At 36.9% G+C, this 20,248-nt stretch overlaps 1 protein-coding gene across 1 annotated transcript in view; it reads right to left on the bottom strand.

Moving 5' to 3' along the window:
* CR1 (complement C3b/C4b receptor 1 (Knops blood group)) overlaps positions 1-20,248 on the bottom strand; it is a gene marked incomplete at both ends in the record, with an annotated part of 102,122 nt that overhangs the window by 19,770 nt on the left and 62,104 nt on the right. Inside the window, 3 exons of the mRNA XM_082653398.1 lie at positions 1,642-1,665; positions 3,513-3,698; positions 19,058-19,143. Coding sequence (XP_082509524.1) covers positions 1,642-1,665; positions 3,513-3,698; positions 19,058-19,143 — 296 coding nt within the window. The remainder of the gene's footprint in view (positions 1-1,641; positions 1,666-3,512; positions 3,699-19,057; positions 19,144-20,248) is intronic.

Consider the following 20,248-nt stretch of genomic DNA (forward strand, 5'->3'; position numbering starts at 1 on the left):
GATCTTCAAATTTACCCAGCTGAATTTTTTTGTTTTTAATAGTATAAATCCTTCTTTATGCCTAATATGTGTCATCAGCCTTCTTTATAAGAATTATCACCTCTGTTTATGCAGTACTTCTTTTTTGAGGTTTTCTTTGTAAAAAATTATCCCCATAAACCAAAAATAAATAGAGTTGAGGGACCAGAAGGGGGAGTTCTCCTGCCCTAGGAAGACAACAGAGACTAGCAGGAAGAAGAAAGACTCCTTTTCTTTCCTGGAAAGGGCTCAGCCAGTGAAAACTCATGGACTCTTTGTTTACTACAGCCTGCCCAACTTCCTTTTCCTCCCAAGAAAAGCACTCTCCTTCCCTTGTCATGCAGGGACTTGCATATGACTCACCATGGTTGCAGACTTCAAACTGCTATTCTCTGTGGATCCCAAATAAACCCATTTTTGCTGGAGAAATAACTGGCAGTCTATCTGTTTTAGGTCAACATATTTTACATCTCTTTGGCTTCCAAGAAGCAGCAAATAGAGTTATAAACATATTCTAGGAGAATATGGCCGTACTTACCCTTTTTTGCGCTTTAGAATTATCAAACAGGAAACAATGACAGGTAAAATCAAGAGGATCATACCAAAGAACATGCCTAGGCAGTAAAACATGGTAATTAAATGCATGGAAAATATAAACTGTAGGTTTCAAACTGTGTCTTAATGAGTTTTTAAAAAGTAAGTATAGGGCTTCCCTGGTGGCACAGTGGTTGACAGTCTGCCTGCCGATGCAGGGGACACGGGTTCATGCCCCAGTCCGGGAAGATCCCACATGCCGCGGAACGGCTAGGCCCGTGAGCCATGGCCGCTAAGCCTGCGCGTCCGGAGCCTGTGCTCGGCAATGAGAGAGGCCACAACAGTGAGAGGCCCGCGTACCGCAAAAAAAAAAAAAAAAAAAAACCAATAAAAAGTAAGTATAAATTCTGTTTTTAAAACACGCCCCCCACAGGCTTATCTTTAAGATTTCCCCTCTGCTCCAGGTTTAATCTAGCATATTGGTCTTATTACCCCAGGGTTATAAATGAGCAGTGAGAGAGCAGTTTGTGACCTTTGTCCAACAGCAGCCTTTCAACAGGTGGGTGGGAACAAGCACTGGAGCTCCTCTGCTCAGCTCGCCATGACCCTGCATGTCTCTTGTGTGAGGCGCAAGGCACGAGCTACTCTATGCAGCAGACTCTACTGATTCTCTTAGAAACTCTACCACAAAACTATTCCTCTCACATAGGCAGATCACAGAAATGGGCTTAGAAAATTTGTCTTTGTGGCTTTCAATTTATGCAAATGGGCATGACTACCATCCTGAAGACTATTCCCAGGTTATAAACTAAAGAGCAAGTTGCCTTCTCCAGACACATTAAAATAGGAAGAATGCTTCTTTTTTTATAATGGTTCAAAGATAGTAAGGGAACTTTGATAAAGGACACTCACTCTACATGCATATAAGGATACCAGTTTTGCTACACTATGGCCTGAATTCATTATTCTTTTCTTTCTAATTAAAATTGCAGTCTAGGATATTTTGATCTCTCTTTTTACATTTCACTTATTATCAGTGGATACCTACTGTTAAGGATGTTTTCTCAGCAAACCCTTCATAAAACTTACCAGCTATGAGCTCATCACTCGTGCCTAAAAGGAAGCAAAAGCCACAAAAAACATCAGTCTGGCACACAATATGATCAAACAGGAGCTCTCAGCCAGTTATAATTCATCCTGATTTTTTTCTGTACAGATTCTTAACTTTTCTCTAATATAAAAAGCCATTGGTTTTAGTCACACAATCTCATATTATTTTGTGTACGCAGCAAAGTCTGTTTTTTTCTTTTAAAATTACTGTTTTGTCATAAAAGTAGTATAATTAGAGCAGAGAGTTTATAAAACAGAACAAAAGAAAAATATCATCCATAATCCTACTATCCTGAAATACTTTAGTACATTCCCTTCTAGTACATTTTCTCATGCATCTAAGTTTTTACATAGTTATAGAATATCTAATCTTTGAACAGTTGAATTAAGTGCTCAACATATGTTAACTTTTACAACCTTTATTATTACCACAACCAACACTACTGCTATGTGTATAACATTATTAACACTTCATTATATTTTTAACATATTTCTCATCTGTCTACTGCTTTCTTATTTACTTTTAAAAGTTCATAAGTTCTAAGTCAAATTTGTTGACCTTTTATAATTTTCTCTATCATATCAAAATTTTCCAAAAGTTGTTTTTCTTTTTCTAGCTGTTTTATCTTCTTTTTTTTCCTTTTCTACTTTAGCTTTCCTATGTTGACTTTTAAAACTTTTAACTATTTATTAAATCTGGTATTTATTGTAAGATATAAAGAAAGGTTCCAAATTTTTTCAGTGCTACGTATACTATTTGATCATCTTTTTCTTCCCCTTGGATTGATGGTGTCTCCGTTATTAGATTGTTTTCTGTAAGATACTTTAATTTCTATTTATACTAGCTCTATTTTATTAATATCTACTTTATTCCATTTTTAATAAAGATAAGTCTATTTTCGGTGATATAAAATGATTTATGTATTGTGACTTTCTATTTTAATATCTGGCAGGTCAGTCCCCCGACATTATGTGAATTTTCTGTCTCTCACAGCCACATCGTTAGAATACTCAAAAGACATTCAGATAGGCAGTGATCTTTTTGCCAAAGAAATGAATATAATTTGATATTAAGGGAGTATCAAGTTTATAATTTAGAAATATTATTTGCGAGTGAGCTTTGTTAATGCATTTAAGGCATTAACTGTAAAAAAATTGTATCTTGAACAGTCTTGGTATTCAACCACATAATTTAAGTAAGAGTGATAAGAATGGGGGAGAAGAGAAGGCTAAGACTAATTTAGATTAAGGAAGGTTATTCATTATTCATTTTGCTCATCTGTTACTTGATGTGTACAAGTTTAAGGTTTAGGATTTTCTATTTTACATCACCCTCTAGTTGCCAGCAGAAGGCTACCCTTCTACAGATCTCAATGACACATGATTCCTAAATCACTGTATCCAATGTACCAGGTTAAAATCCTGTAGTCTACACCAGTGTGGGAGACCGGCCAGCTAGTCTCTGCAAGTTGGAAGGTGATCCCCGACTCATGCTGAAAACATTCTTGAAGGCCTGCTCTACCACTAATCTGCTACTGAATTTTAAGACCCATAGGATGTAATCAAATTATTACTGTGCAATGTATGCAGCAATAGAGTGATAATGGGCAAAAAAGGTTCAGAGGAGTCCCTGAGGAGAGATGGATGGGTTAAGAAGTGTGAGGAGCAAGGCTTGCCTTATTCTCATTGCTAAGGGCTTTTGGGGAAGAATTAGGGACTCTTACTGCACTCCTTAGCTCTTAGCTAATGCACACCATATGGCACACCACCACATTCAGTGTCAGTACAGATGAATGAATGAACAGTAACCAGGGCTGGGAAGGACCTACATTCCTTGCACTTGCACTTACGAGAGGTACATATGGCCAGAGGAGGGTCCCACAGGTCATCTTCCTGGCACTGACTCCAGGGACTGCCTTCCAGAGTATACCCATCTTCACACTCCAAAGTTACATTATCTCCAGAGTGATATACTTTTCTTATTTTCAGTTCCTTCTTGATTCCATTCATAATCTGTGGGAGGCTACACTTTACTTCTGAAATTAGAAAAAGAAAAAAAGAAATTGATATTTTACTGTTAGTTGAAACTTTGCTTCTAGCAAAGATGAGTCATGTCTTCCATCAAAAATTATTGATACCTCTCCTACAACATCTTATTATTTAAAATTCTCTGACTTCCCTTTTTATGTAAAGCAAGGGAATATAAATATATTGCTTATAATTATTTTAAATTATCATACCTTAAATTATTGTTAACTCTTCAACAGGAAAGTTATGGAAAGGTTAGGAATTAGGATAACAATGTTCCAGCCTTGGAACCACTTGGGCCACACCATAAGAAAACAGGAATATCATTTTAACTCTCTTTAGGTATGCAATGGGTATTTTGTCTCTTGAATAAATGCATATTTCTGGCTCATTTCTATACATAGAACAAAGAAATTAACAAATTATGATTCTGAATTTAAAGTATTAATTTTCTACTTAATTTTATCTCATTTACCTTGTAAAAATTAATAAATAGAAACCTTAAATTAAATAATTAAATAGAGTCTGGAGACCAGAAGGGGGAGCTTTCACACACTGTGATGACAGCAGAGCTCAACAGCAAGAAGAAAGACTCCTCTTCTTTCCTAGCAGCAAATCAGCAAGGAAAAGCCATGGACTCTTTGTTTGCTAGAGCCCTTACAACTTTCTTTTCCCTTCTGTTAAAACAGTTCTCCTTCCTTTGCTATGCGGGGACTTGCATGTGGCTCACCATGGCTGCAGACCCCAAACCGCAATTCTCTGCTGATCCCAAGCAAGACCATTTTTGCTAGAGAAATAACTGGCAGTCTATTTGTTTTCGGTGAACAAGCCCATCCTTTGTTTTGCTTTCTTTCTCTGCCTTGCCACTGATACCTTCCAAGCAAAGCCTGCTTTTCAGTTGTAATGGTCTCAAAATTAGACTAAGTTCTCTTTTTAAAATAAAAACCAACAAGGTAAAGTGGCATTTCTCAAAATATGGTCTGTGGTCCTGCTACATCAAAATATTCTGACGGGTTTGTTAAAAATAGACCTCTGGACTCTACCTCAACATATCAGAGAGTTCTTGAGAATGGAATTTAAGAATCTGTCTTTTTAGGGAAAGGTGTTCAAGATGGTAGCATAGGAAGACCCTAAACTCACCTCCTCCCATGGACACACCAAAATTACAACTACTTACAGAGCAACTACCTATGAAAATGACCTGAGTGCTAGCGGAAAAAAAAAATTTCCATAACTAAAGAGATAAAGAAGGAACCATAATGAGATGAATAGGAGAGGTAGAGACATGGTACAGTCAAGACCCACAGCCTTGGTTGGTGACCCACAAATGGGAAGAATATCACAATCATAAAGGTCCTCCCCGAGGAGTGAGGAGTCTGAGCACTTCACTGGGCTCCCCAGTCAGGGGTCCTGCTCCAGGGAGATGAGCCCCCTAGCTTTGAAACCCAGTGGAGCTTATGTTCGGGAGTGCCAGAGGGTTATAGGAAACAAAAATGTCACTCTTATAGGGCACGTGCAAAGTCTCATATGCTCCGAGTCCCAGCACAGAGGCAGTAGTTTGGAAAGAGCTTCAGTCCGACCTACTTGCTGATCTTGAAGAGCCTCCCAGAGAGGCAGCAGGCAACTGGGATTCCCCTTAGACACTGTTAGCAGCCACTCTGGGGAGCTCACTCTACCGAGATAACAACAGTGCTAGCAAATGCCATTTGGAAATCCTCCCTCTAGCCTATTCGTGCTGGAGGCTTACCACCACCAGTGGGCCTGTACCAGCCCAACCCAACCCAGACATGTACACAGCCATGTGGGGACCTGGCCCCACCCACCAGCAGGACAGCACCTGCCCTGAGTCCCTCTGGGCCATGCAGACAGCCACATAGGGACCTGGCCCCAACCTACGGTGGGCTTGCATGAGCCCTGAGCCCCCAGGGTCATGTAGACAGCCTCATGGGGAAGCAGCCACTCATACTAGTGGCCCAGCACCAATGCTGAGCCCACCACCACCACCAGGCTATGCAGACAGCCACACAGGGACACAGTCTTACCCTTCAGTGGACCAGCATCAGCCCCACATCCCCCTGGGTGTGCAGCCAACCATGAAGGAAGCTTACCCAGCCCTCCAGTGGGCCCACAGCTACTGTACAAAGCATGGCCTAGCAGCCAACTTGGCTAGTTGTCAGCCCCACATACCAGTGTGCCCACAGTAGTTGATACCACCACAAAAGAAGGGCACAAGCATCACACATAGGGGGCGCCCATAGAGCATACAGCATTCATGACCAAAGGGGAGCATGCTGCTGGAACCACAGGATGTTTCCTACCATGGGCACTGCTTCAAGATCAGGAAACATAATGGACCAACTTAACACACAGATATAAACACTGAATATTGGGCAAAATGAGGAAACAGAGGTGTATGTTCCAAATGATTGAACAAGACAAAATTTCCATAAAAGAAATAACTGAAGTGGAGGTAAGAAAACTACATGATAAAGAGTTCAAGGTAATGGTCATAAAGATACTCACTGAACTCAGGGGAAGAATGGATGAGCACAGTGAGAAGTTTAACAAAGGAATAGAAAATATAAAGAAGAACCAAACAAAGCTGAAGAATACAATAACTGAAATTAAAAATACACTAGAAGGAATCAACAGTAGATTAGATGATGCAGAGGAGTAGATCAGTGATCTGAAAGACAAAGTTATGGAAATCTCTTAAGCCGAACAGAAAAGAGAAAAAAGTTTTTTTAAATGGGGATAGTTTAAGAAACCTCTGGAACAATATCAAGCATACTAACATTCACATGATGGGGGTCCCAGAAGGAGAAGACAGAGACCAAGGGGCAGAGAACTTATTGAAGAAATAATAGTGGAAAACTTCCTTAACCTGGGGAAGGAAACAGACACCCAAGTAAGGAAGTACAGAGAATCACAAACAAGATGAACCCAAAGAGATTTACACCAAAACACATACTATTAGAGTGGCAAAAAGTGAACGATTAAGAGGGAATATTAAAAACAGCAAGAGAAAAGCAACTAGTTACGTACAAGGGAACCTCCATAAGAATATCAGCTGACTCTTTAACAGAAACTTTGCAGGCCAGAAGGGAGTGGCACAATACAATCAAATGATAAAAGGGGAAAATCTACAAACAAGAATATTCTACCTGGCAAAGTTATCACTCATATTTGAAGGAGAGTTTTACAGACAAATAAAAACTGAAAGAGTTCAGCACCACTAAACTGGCTTTACAAGAAACGTTAAAGGAACTTCTTTAAGTGGAAAAGAAAAGGCCACAATTAGAAATGTGAAAATTATGAAAGAAAATATCTCACTGGTAAAGGCAAAATAGTAGATCAACTATTTATAAAGCTAGCAGGAAGGTTAAAAGACAAAAGTAGGGAAATCATCTATATACAAAATAAGTAGTTAAGGGATACAAAAAACAAAAAGATGTAAAATATGACATCAAAAATATTCAACATTGTTGTGGGAGGAGTAAATATGCAGGGTTGTTAGAATACATTCGAACTTAAGAGATCATCAATTAATCATATATACATCTATATGTAATCATAGATGAGAGATAGATAGATAGATGATAGATAGATAGATAGATAGATAGAGAGCTGTTATATATGAACCTCATGGTGACCACAAACCAAAACCTATAATAGATACACACAAAAAAAGAGAGAAAGAAATCCAAAAATAATGCTAAAGAAAGTCATCAAATTGCAAAAGAGGAGAGGAAAAGAAGAAAGAAGAACTACACAACAAAACAATCCCCCAAAATTAACAAAATGGCAATAGGTCCATATCTATGAATAATTACTTTAAATGTAAATGGACTAAATGCTCCAATCAAAAGACAAAGAAAGGCTGAAAGATACAAAGAACTCATACAACTCAACATCAAAAAAACAAACAATCCAATTAAAAAATGGGCAGAGGATCAGAATAGACATTTTCCAAATAATACATACAGATGACCAGCAGGCATGTGAGAAGATGCTCAGCATCATTAATCACCAGAGAAATGAGAATCAAAGCCATAGTGAGATATCTCCTAACACCTGTCAGCATGGTTAATATCAAAAGAAACAAATAACAAGTGTTAGGAAGGATGTGGAGAAAAGGGAACTCTCATGCACTGTTGTTGGGAATGTAAATTGTACCCACTGTGGAAAACAGTATGAAGATTTTTCAAAAAATTAAAACTAGGGACTTCCCTGGTGGTGCAGTGGTTAAGAATCTGCCTGCCAGTGCAGGGCACGTGGGTTCGAGCCCTGCTGTGTGAAGATCCCACATGCTGCAGAGCAACTAAGCCCGTGTGCCACAACAACTGAGCCTGCACTCTAGAGACCATGAGCCACAACTACTGAGCCTGCATGCCACAATTACTGAAGCCTGCACGCCTAGAGCCCATGCTCCGCAACAAGAGAAGCCACTGCCATGAAAAGCACGCACACCACAACAAAGAGTAGCCCCCGGTCTCCACAACTAGAGAAAGCCTGCATGCAGCAACAAAGACCCAATGAAACCAAAATTAAATAAATTAATTAATTAAAAAAATTAAAACTAGAACTACCACATGACAGCAATTCCACTCCTGTGCATTCATCTGAAGAAAATGAAAACACTAATTAGAAAAGATATATGCACCCCATGCTCATTGTAGCATTATTCACAAAAGCCAATATATGGAAGCAACCTAAATACCCATCAATAAATGAATGGAAGAAGAAGATGTGGTATACATACACAATGGAATATTCCTGAGGCATAAAAAGAATGATATCTTACCATCTGCAACAACATGGATGGACCTCGAGGTACTATGCTAAATGACATGGCAGACAGAGAAAGGCAAGTACTACATGATTTCACTTATTGTGGAATCTAAAAACAAAACAAAACAAATGAACAAACATAAGAAAACAGAAACAGAGTTATAGATACCGAGAAGAAACAGGTGATTGCCAGAGGGGAGGGAAATGGGGTGAAGAAACAAATAGGTGAGGGAGATTAAGAGGTACAAACTGTCAGTTGCAAAATACATGGAAAGTAGTGGGATACAAAATTAATGCACAGAAATCTCTTGCGTTCCTATACACTAATGATGAAAAATCTGAAAGAGAAATTAAGGAAACACTCCCATTTACAACTGCAACAAAAATAATAAAATACCTAGGAGTAAACCTACCTAAGGAGACAAAATACCTGTATGCAGAAAACTATAAGACACTGATGAAAGAAATGAAAGATGACACAAACAGATGGAGAGATATACCATGTTCTTGGATTGGAAGAATCAATATTGTGAAAATGACTATACTACCCAAAGCAATCTACAGATTCAATGCAATCCCTATCAAACTACCACTGGCATTTTTCACAGAACTAGAACAAAAAATTTCACAATTTGTATGGAAATACAAAAGACCCTGAATAGTCAGAGCAATCTTGAGAAAGAAAAACAGAGCTGGAGGAATCAGACTCCCTGACTTCAGACTATACTACAAAGCTACAATAATCAAGACAGTATGGTACTGGCACAAAAACAGAAATATAGATCAATGGAACAGGATAGAAAGCCCAGAGATAAACCCACGCACATATGGTCACCTTATCTTTGATAAAGGAGGCAAGAATATACAATGGAGAAAACACAGCCTCTTCAATAAATGATGCTGGGAAAACTGGAAAGCTACATGTAAAAGAATGAAATTAGAACATTTCCTAACATCATAAATGAAAATGAACTCAAAATGGATTAAAGACCTAAATGTAAGGCCAGGCACTATAAAACTGTTAGAGGAAAACATAGGCAGAACATTCTATGGCATAAATCACAGCAAGATCCTTTTTGACCCACATCCTAGAGACATGGAAATAAAAACTAAAATAAACAAATAGGACCTAATGAAACTTCAAAGCTTTTGCACAGCAAAGGAAACCATAAATAAAATGAAAAGACAACCCTCAGAATGGGAGAAAGTATTTGTAAATGAAGCAACTGACAAAGGATTAATCTCCAAAATATACAAGCAGTTCATGCTGCTCAATATCAAAAAAACAAACAACCGAATTCAAAAATGGGCAGAAGACCTAAACAGACATTTCTCCAAAGAAGATACACAGATTGCCAACCAACACATGAAAGTATGCTCAACATCACTAATCGTTAGAGAAATGCAAATCAAAATTACAATGAGGTCCATTCTCTGGTAGGTCTGTGTCTTTATTCCCGTCTTGCCCCTAGGTTCTTCATGACCAATTTTTTTTTTTTTTTAGATTCCATATATATGTGTTAGCATATGGTATTTGTTTTCGTCTTTCTGACCTACTTCACTCTGTATGACAGACTCTAGGTCCATCCACATCACTACAAATAACTCAATTTTTTTTTTTTTTTTTTTGCGGTATGTGGGCCTCTCACTGTTGTGGCCTCTCCCGTTGCAGAGCCCAGGCTCCAGAAGCACAGGCTCAGCGGCCATGGCTCACGGGCCCAGCCACTCCGTGGCATGTGGGATCTTCCCGGACCGGGGCACAAACCCATGTCCCCTGCATTGGCAGGCAGACTCTCAACCACTGCGCCACCAGGGAAGCCTAATTTCGTTCCTTTTTATGGCTGAGTAATATTCCATTGTATATATGTGCCACATCTTCTTTATCCATTCATCCGATGATGGACACTTAGGTTGTTTCCATCTCCGGGCTATTGTAAATAGAGCTGCAATGAGCATTTTGGTACATGGCTCTTTTTGAATTATGGTTTTCTCAGGGTATATGCCCATTAGTGGGACTGCTGGGTCATATGGTAATTCTATTTTAACAGTAGGTCCTTATTAGTTATCTCCTCACACTGGGCAGAAAGATCACCATCAAAAAATCTACAAACACGGGCTTCCCTAGTGGCACAGTGGTTGAGAGGCCGCCTGCCGATGCAGGGGACCCAGGTTCATGCCCCGGTCCAGGAAGATCCCACATGCCACAGAGCGGCTGGGGCCGTGAGTCATGGATGCTGAGCCCGTGCGTCCGGAGCCTGTGCTCTGCAACGGGAGAGGCCACAGCAGTGAGAGGCCCACATACCGCAAAAAAAAAAAAAATCTACAAACAGTAAATGCTAGAGAGGATGTAGAGAAAAGGGAACCCTTCTACACAGCTGGTGGGAATGTAAATTAGTGCAGCCACTGTGGAGAACGGTACGGAGGTTCCTTAAAAAACTAAAAATAGAGCTACCATATGATCCTGCAATTCCACTCCTGGCATATATTTGGACAAAACCATAATTCAAAAAGATACGCGCACTCCACATGGAAGCAACCTAAATGTTCATCAATGGAGGAATGGACAAAGAAGATGTGGTACATATACAAAATGGAATATTACTCAGCCATAAAAAAGAACAAATAATGTCATTTACAGCAACATGGATGGACTTAGAGATTGTCATACTGAGCAAAGTAAGTCAGACAGAAAAAGGCAAATATCACATGATATTGTTTATACGTAGACTCTAAAAATAGTGTACAAACGAACTTTTCCACAAAAACAGAAATAGAGTTATAGGTGTAGAAAACAAACTTATAGTTACCAGGGAGTAAGGGGGGGAGGGAAAATTGGAAGAAAGAATGCTTTTTGAAGAGATATCTTTAGTAAATCAACACAGTCTGTTGATTTCAGAAAGCTGAGACCTAAAACCTCATTTTAATTTTAAATAAAATAACACAAAGAAAAAGAAAAAAAATACAATGAGGTATCACCTCACACCAGTTATAATGGCCATCATCAAAAAATCTACAAACAGTAAATGCTGGAGAGGATATGGAGAAAAAGGAACCCTCTTGGCACTGTTGGTGGGAATGTAAATTGATACAGCCACTATGTAGAACAGTATGGAGGTTCCTTAAAAAACTAAAAAAAGAACTACCATATGACCCAGCATTCCCACTAATGGGCATATACCCTGAGAAAACCATAATTCAAAAAGAATCATGTACCACAATGTTCACTGTAGCACTATTTACAATAGCCAGGACATGGAAGCAACCTAAGTGTCCATCAACAGATGAATGGATAAAGATGATGTGGCACACATATACAATGGAATATTACTCAGCCATAAAAAGAAATGAAATTGAGTTATTTGTAGTGAGGTGGATGGACCTATAGTCTGTCATACAGAGTGAAGTAAGTCAGAAAGAGAAAAACAAATATCGTATGCTAACACATATATATGGAATCTAAAAAGAAATGGCTCTGAAGAACCTAGGGGCAGGACAGGAATAAAGATGCAGACGTAGAGAACAGACTTGAGGACACGGGGAGGGTTAAGGGTAAGCTGGGATGAAGTGAGAGAGTGGCATGGACATATATACACTACCAAATGTAAAATAGATAGTGGGAAGCAGCCACATAGCACAGGGAGATCAGCTCGGTGCTCTGTGACCACCTAGAGGGGTGGGATTGGGAGGGTGGGAGGGAGACACAAGAGGGAGGGGATATGGGGATATATGTATACGTATAGCTGATTTACTTTGTTATACAGCAGAAACTAACAGAACATTGTAATTACATTCCAATAAAGGTGTTAAAAAATTAAAAGAAGTTCTATGAGAGCTATCAGATATAATGAGAAAAACAAATGTGAGAATAATTGGTCTACAAGAAAAAGAAGAGAAGGAGAAGGGAGCAGAGAGCGTAGTTAGAGAAATAATAGCTGGGAACTTCTCAAACCCGGGGAAGGTACTGGAAGTCCAAGAAGCTAATAAAACACCCTATTATCTCAATGCAAAAAGACCTTCTCCAATATATATTATAATGAAACTGTCAAAAATCAATGACAAAGAAAGAATCTTAAATGCAGCCAGGGAAAAAAGAAAGTAACTTACAAAGTAGCCATGAGGTTACTAGCAGATTTCTCAGCACAAACTCTACAGGCCAGATGGAGTGGAATGACACATTCAAAGTGCTGAAAGATAAAATTTGCCAGTCAAGAATACTTTATCCAGCAAAGTTATTCTTCAGCTATGAAGTAGAAGTAAAGGTTTACCGGGCAAACAAAAACTGAGAATGTTTACCATAATGAGACTTGCTTTGCAAGAAATGCTGAAAGAAGTTCTTCAAGCTGAAATGAAAAGATGCTACTTTGTAACATAAAAGCAAATGAGAGTACACAATATTCTAGCAAAGGTGAAAAATAGTCAGAATTAGAAAACAGTACTTCAATATTAGAACAGTGGGTCAGTCACTTAGTTATAGTATAAAGGTTTAAGGCAAAGAGTATTAAAAAGACTATAGCTTTCAACTAAAAAAAAACTATAGCTACTATAATTTCTCAATAAATTCATAGCTCAAAAAAAGATAAATTGTGACATCAAAAATACAAAAAGGGAGGACTAAAACTGTGGAAATTTTATAGGTGAATTAAGATAAATTCCTATCATCATAAAAAGGATGATTTGATCTATGTGATGTTCTATGTAAGCCATACAGTAATTACAAATCAAAATTCAGAAGTCATGAAACAAAACAAGGGGAGACTGAGAAAATCACCATGGAAAAGCACCACTTTACAAAGCTAGACAGAAACAGAGGGAAAAAGAAACAAAGGAGAAACAAAAAAATGATAAGACAGCCGTAGTAAGTTCTTACATATCAATAATCACTCGAAATATAAATGGATTGAATTCATCAATCAAAAGTCACAGAGTGGCGGGATAGATTTAAAAAAACAACAACAAAGCCCAAGTGTATGCTGCTTACAAGAAACTCATTTCAGCTCTAAAGAACACATAGGCTTAAAATGAAAGGATGGAAGAGGATATTCCATGCAAGTGTAAAACAAAAGAAAGAGGGCATATTCATACTTATGTCAGACAAAATAGACTTCAAGTCAAAAATGATAACAAGAGACAAAGAAGGTTATTATATAATGATAAAAGTGTCAGAACATCAAGAATATATAACAATCATGAATACATATGCACCCAACATCAGAGCACTGAAATATATTAGGCAAATACTAAGAGATCTAAAGGGAGAAATAGACAACAATACAATCATAGTAGGGGACTTCAATACCTACTCTCAGCAAGGATAGATCATCCAGAAAATCAACAAGGAAACATTGGAATTGAACCATACTCTAGAACAAATGGACTTAACATACATATATAAAACATTCCATCCAACAGTAGCAGAATAAACATTGTTCTCGAGTGCACGTGGGACATTTTCCAGGATAGATCATATGAGAAAGCACAAAACAAATCTTAGCAAATTTAAGGAGACTGAAATGACACCAATTATCTTTTCTGACCACAATTGTATAAAACTAGAAATCAACAACAAGAGGAAAGCTGGAAAATCTACAAATATGTGGAAACTGAAAAATACACTTCTGAACAACCAATGGGTTAAAGAAGAAATCAAAAGGGAATTAGAAAATTATCTCAAAACAAATGAAAATGGAAATACGACAAATCAAATCTTATGGAATGCAGCAAAGCAATTCTGAGAGGAACGTTTACAGTGATAAACGCATATACTAAGAAATTAGAAAGTTCTCAGTCAACTTAACTTTACACCTTGAAGAATTAAAAAAAAAAGAACAAATTAAGCCCAGAGTTAGCAGAAAGAAGGACATAATAAAGATCTCTGCAGAAGTAAATGAAATAGACACCAGATAAACAATAGAAAGGATCAATGAAACTAAAGCCTGGCTCTACAAAAAGATAAACAAAATTGGCAAACCTTTAGCCAGGCTAACTATGAAAAAAAGAAAACTCAAATAGATAAAATTAAAAAGAAGATATTACAACTGATACTACAGAAATACATAGGACTATAAGAGACTATTATGAAAAATTATATGCCAACAAATTAGATAACCTAGAAAAAATAAATTTCTAGAAACACAAAACCTACCAAGACTGAATCAGGAAGAAATAGAAAATCTGCACAGACCGATAATGAGCAAAATTTGGATCAGTAATCGAAAACCTCCCAACATAGAAAACCCTAGGGCCAGATGGATTCACTGGTGAATTCTACCAAAATTTAAAGAATAATTAATACCAATTTTCCTCAGATTCTTCCAAAAAATTAAAGAGGCGTGAATGCTTCCAAATTCATTCTATGAGGCCAGCATTAGATTACTTTGGTAACAAAGTCAGACAGGGACAACACAAGAAAAGAAAGCTATAGACCAATATCTCTGATAAATATAGGTCCAAAAATTCTCAACAAAAAATTAGCAAAACAAATTCAAGAACACATAAAATGGATTATACACCACAACCAAGTGGGATTTACCCCTGGGAGATGCAAGGATGGTTCAACATATACAAATCAATAAATTTAATACATCACATTAATAAAATTAAAGATAAAAACTTACGTGATCATGTCAATACATGCAGAAAAAGCATTTGACAAAATGACATCCTTCCATGATAAAAAGTCTTGGCAGATTGGGTATAGAGGAATATATCTTAACATAATAAAGGTCAGCCATAACAAAACCACAGCTAACATTATACAAAATGGAGAAAAACTTGGAAGCTTTTCCCCTAAGATCAGGAACAATACAAGGATGCGCACTCTTACAACTCTTATTCAGTATAATACTGGAAGTCCTAGCTAGAGTGAATATGCAAGATAGGGAAATAAAAGGCATCCAAATCAGGATGGAAGAAGTAAAACTGTTGCTACTTGCAGATGATATGATTCTGTATATAGAAAATCTGAAATGCTCAACCCAAACACTGTTGGAACTAATCAATTATTTCAGTAAAGTTGCAAGATACAAAATCAATATAGATAAATCAGTTGCATTTTTATACACAAAGGATGAAACATTTGAATAAGAATAAAAACTTTTCCATTCACAATAGCATGAAAAAGAATAAAATACTTAGGAATAAATTTAACCAAGGAACTGAAAGATCTGCACAACAAAACTCACAAGACTTTGCTGAAACAAATAGAACAAGACACAAACTAATGGAAAGATACCCCATGTTCATGGGTCAAAAGAATTAATATTGTTAAAATGTCTATATTTTTCAAACCCATATATAGATTTAATGCAATCCACATAAAAATACCAATGGCACTCTTCACAGAAATAGAAAAAGAATCTTAAAATGTATATGTAACCACAGAAGACTTTGAAGAGCCAAAGCAATACTGATGAAAAAGAACAAAACTGGAGGTATTACAATTCCTGATTTCAAACTACACTACAAAACTACAATAATAAAAAACAGTACAGTACTAGTACAAAAATAAACACATAGACCAGTGGAACAGAATAGAGAGCCCAGAATTAATCCCCTGCTTATACAGTCAATGAATATTTGATAAGGGAGGCAAGAGCACACAATGGGAAAAGGATAGTCTCTTCAGCAATTGGTGCTGGGAAAACTGGATGAATACATGCAGAGCAATGAAACTGGATCCCTATATTATATCACTCACAAAAAGTATCTTGAAGAGGATCAAAAATTTAAATATAAGACCTGATATTATAAGACTCTTAGAAGGAAGTGTAGGGAAGATGCTCTTAACATTAGTCATGGCAATGACTTTTTCAATACAATACCAACAAAAGCACAAACAACAAATGGAAAAATCATCAAACTTAAAACTTAAAAGCTTTTGTGCAGCAAAAGAAACAATTAGCAAAATTAAAAGGAAACTTACAGAATGGGGGGAAATTTTTGCAAACCATATATTGGATAAGGGGTTTAATATATAAAGAATTCATACAACTCAATAACAAAAAACAAAAAATCTGATTGAAAAATGGGCACAACTAAACAATTTTCAAAAGAAGACATACAAATGGTCAACAGGTGCATAAAAAGATGGTCAACATCACTAATCATCAGGGAAATGCAGATTAAAACCACAACGGGATATCACCTCACATCTGTTAGAATGGTTGTCATCAAGAAGACAAGAGATGACTAGTGGTGATGAGGATGTGGAGAAAAGGGAACACTTGTACAAAGGTGGTAGGAATGTAAATTGGTGTGGCCACTATGGAAAACATATGGAGGTTCCTAAAAAATCTTAAAACAGATCCAGGAATTCCACCTCTGAGTATTTATCCAAAGAAAATAAAAACACTAACTCAAAAAGGTGTATGCACTCCCATGTTCATGATGGCATTAGTTACAACAGCAAAGATATAGAAACAACCTAAGTGTCCATCAACAGCTGAATGGGTAAAGAAAATGTGGTACATATACAATGAAATATTGAAAGATGGACATCCTACCATTTGTGACAACATGGATGGACTTTTAGCGCATTATGCTAAGTGAGATTTGTGACAACATGAATGGAATTTTAGCATGTTATGCTAAATGAGATGTCAGACAGAGGACGACAAGAACTGTATGATACCACTTACATGTGGAATGTAAAAAAGCCAAGTTTTAAAAACAGAATAAAATGGTGGTTACCAGGGGATGGGAGGACAGGATGGATGTTGTCTAAGAGTATAAACTTACAACAAGTAGAAAATATGCCCTAGAGATGCACAGATCAATGAATATAGACGACAACATTGTACTATAATCATAAAACTTGCTGAGAGACTAGAAACTAATTATTCCAACTACTAAAAATAAAGAATAATTACGTACTGTGATGGAGGTGATAATTATTCCTATGATGGCAATCATATTACAATATATGAATGTACATCTTAAATTTACACAAAGCTATATGTCTAATATATTTCAAAAAAAGGTTGAAAAGAAAATATAAAAGATAAGACATGAGGAAATAATCACAGATTTGGGGTAATAAAATGCTAAATAACTACTATGTTCTATCACAACATAGTAATTTAAAACATACTGGCATAATTGACTATTCATACGTTCACATGTACACACATGACCAATATTGACTCAGTTAAATGTTTATTGACCTATAAATATAGTAGAAGTGGAAACATTTTTCATTAAAGATAACCTCCTACAAAAGGTGCCAGACCTTGAAAATTGTATATAGTAAATGATAATACCTTGCTAAGTTGAATTTTTTTCAGAGAATTTAATATTTTTTGGCAAGTAAAGAAGGCACCTTTTATAGTTTCTCATTTATGTCTTTGGATATCTAAAAGCCAATGTTATTTTATGGAGGGAAAATAACCCAATGGGAAAAGGACAGTAAGTTTTGGAGGAATACCTGTGAATACAATGAACATATTCATTGTAGGAAATTTATAAAATGTGGACAAACAAAAAATGATAAGGTCCAAAAATAAATATTCTTAATAGTTTAATGTATATTGTTTCAGATATGTGTGTGCACGTGCATGTGTGTCTATGGTTATATTTTCTATGGTATATTTGGTGGCTGAATAATATTCCGGGATGTAGATATATAAATATACTATCTATTGCTACTTGGATGTGGCATCTCTATCTCTAATTTTTCATGGTATACTTTTTACCTTTCTTAAAAACTTATCATAACCATTTTTAATAAGCCTTATGTCTTCCATCAGCTATTTACAAACCATGATTTCTAACATTTTCCACTACCATAAATATGGTTGCATTGAGTGTCTTTGGATGAAAATCACGGGAAAAGTCCATGATGATTATTTTCTTGGGATAAATCCTGGGAAATGGAATTGCTAGGTCAAAGGGTATTTGCATTTAAGGCTTTAGTATATATTGCTCATTAGCCTTCCAGAAGTTTGTGCCCACTTTTACTGCCATCACTTCTGCATGTGATACTGATTTCTTCACAGCCTTAATACTTTACCAATTTGCAATCATTCTTCTATGTTCCTCAAAATTTTGGAGATTCACTTTACAATATTCCACTGAAAAGATGAATGGCCAACTAATCAAGAACAAATACAACTAGGGCATGAGCTTGGAAGAATTTGAGGGAAGAATAAAGACCAGAATAACCCGAGGCTTGGGAAAATTGCTAAGGATTGTAAGATCTTTTATGCTTCAGAGTAAGAATGATAAGAAAGGGAGTAATCTACTTCCTGGGCTTATAATGTGATATTAAGAGGTTGTAGAGACAAAATTAATTTTCTTTAGTATCTTTTAAGTTTAGTCACTAAGGAGAATGATCATTATACTGAGAGTTTATTATCAAAGTAGGAAAGTGGGGCAATTTTACCTGAGTTTAAGTCCATAGTTTCAGATAAATTACCTCCTAAAGTGAAGAAAAACCAGGAGGACCGTGCAGCACATGACTCCAAGTTTCAAACAACTGAGAGACAACTCTGTGCAAGAAGGATTCAATTCCTTCTTCATAATTCCAGGGACAAATAAGGATCAAATGGAGGGAATTATGGGAAAAAATAATTCAACTCACTCTCACAAATAGGTGCCTTTTTATCCCAAGTGACATCAATGCCTGAGAGGAGACAAGTAGCAGAAGGGGAACCAATGAGTCGATACCTAGAAGCAAAGGATGAAAAATGGTTAGACTCTACACAGATTTCCCACTTAAATCACCATGAGAAAACAATAGCAGGAGGATGTTACAAATTACAGGACAGATTAAAACATGAGAGACCTCAAGAAAGAAACCCCATCTCCACCTACAAATTAGTCTTTATTCTTCAGGGCAAGCTAAAATTCGTACCTCTTTAATCCATCTCCATTCCTAGTTCCCTCACAACTCATTGCAATATTCCCATTATTAATCATGGGACACTTCTGTACTTGTCTTAAAGGTACCTCAGAATTATTTTATCCATTTGTACTTTCAGCTAAGAAATTATAAGCGCTTGATTAGGAGGGAAGATGCCTTACTGAAATATATACACCCTTTAGCACCTAGCCTAGAGACTTTCAAGCATGTGGTGCTCAAAAATATCTACTGAGTGAAGGAAAGAATGATGGCTTTACCCTGAAGACTTAGTAAATGAGAGTCAGAGGAAACAGCTAACCATTTTACCTTTCAAATGTAGAAAGCAGGGGTACTCGCCCACTGTGTCATAAAATCATTCTAAGTAGGTCACAAAATTTGAAACTTCATCATTTATTTTTTATTTATTACACCTCTATGCTGTTACTGTGAGAAATGTCACAAAAGATACTCAGCCAAGTTATTCATATGTTCCAATGTACAGCAGGGCTAAACTTGATAAAGTAAAAAGTGATGGGTGTAATGCAAAGTCACATAACAGTGAGCTAGTTACTGCAACAGTTAAGAAATCTGTCTTTTGATTACCTAGGACATGTGATCAGGGCAGTACCCATTTGTAGCAGAGACTACTGGAATCTCCAGCATCCACTTTTCTTCATTATTAACATGACCCTGTATTTTTAACTGGGCCATTGGCCACTTTCAAAAACAGCTTCATTTCTCAGCTTCCCTTACAGCCGTGTGACTATGTTCTGGCTGGAGGGATGTAAATGGAGTGTCTGGAAAGTGTCTTCACAGGGATAAGTGTTCCCTTCCTCCGTTCTTCCTCTTTGCTAAATGGAGTTTGGACGATGAGTTGAGATGGACTCTCTAATGGAAGGATCCCAAGTTTCTGTGGATCTTAGAGCCACT

This window comes from Grampus griseus (assembly GCF_964374135.1).
Source record: "Grampus griseus genome assembly, chromosome: 1".
Taxonomy (NCBI): Eukaryota; Metazoa; Chordata; class Mammalia; order Artiodactyla; family Delphinidae; genus Grampus; species Grampus griseus.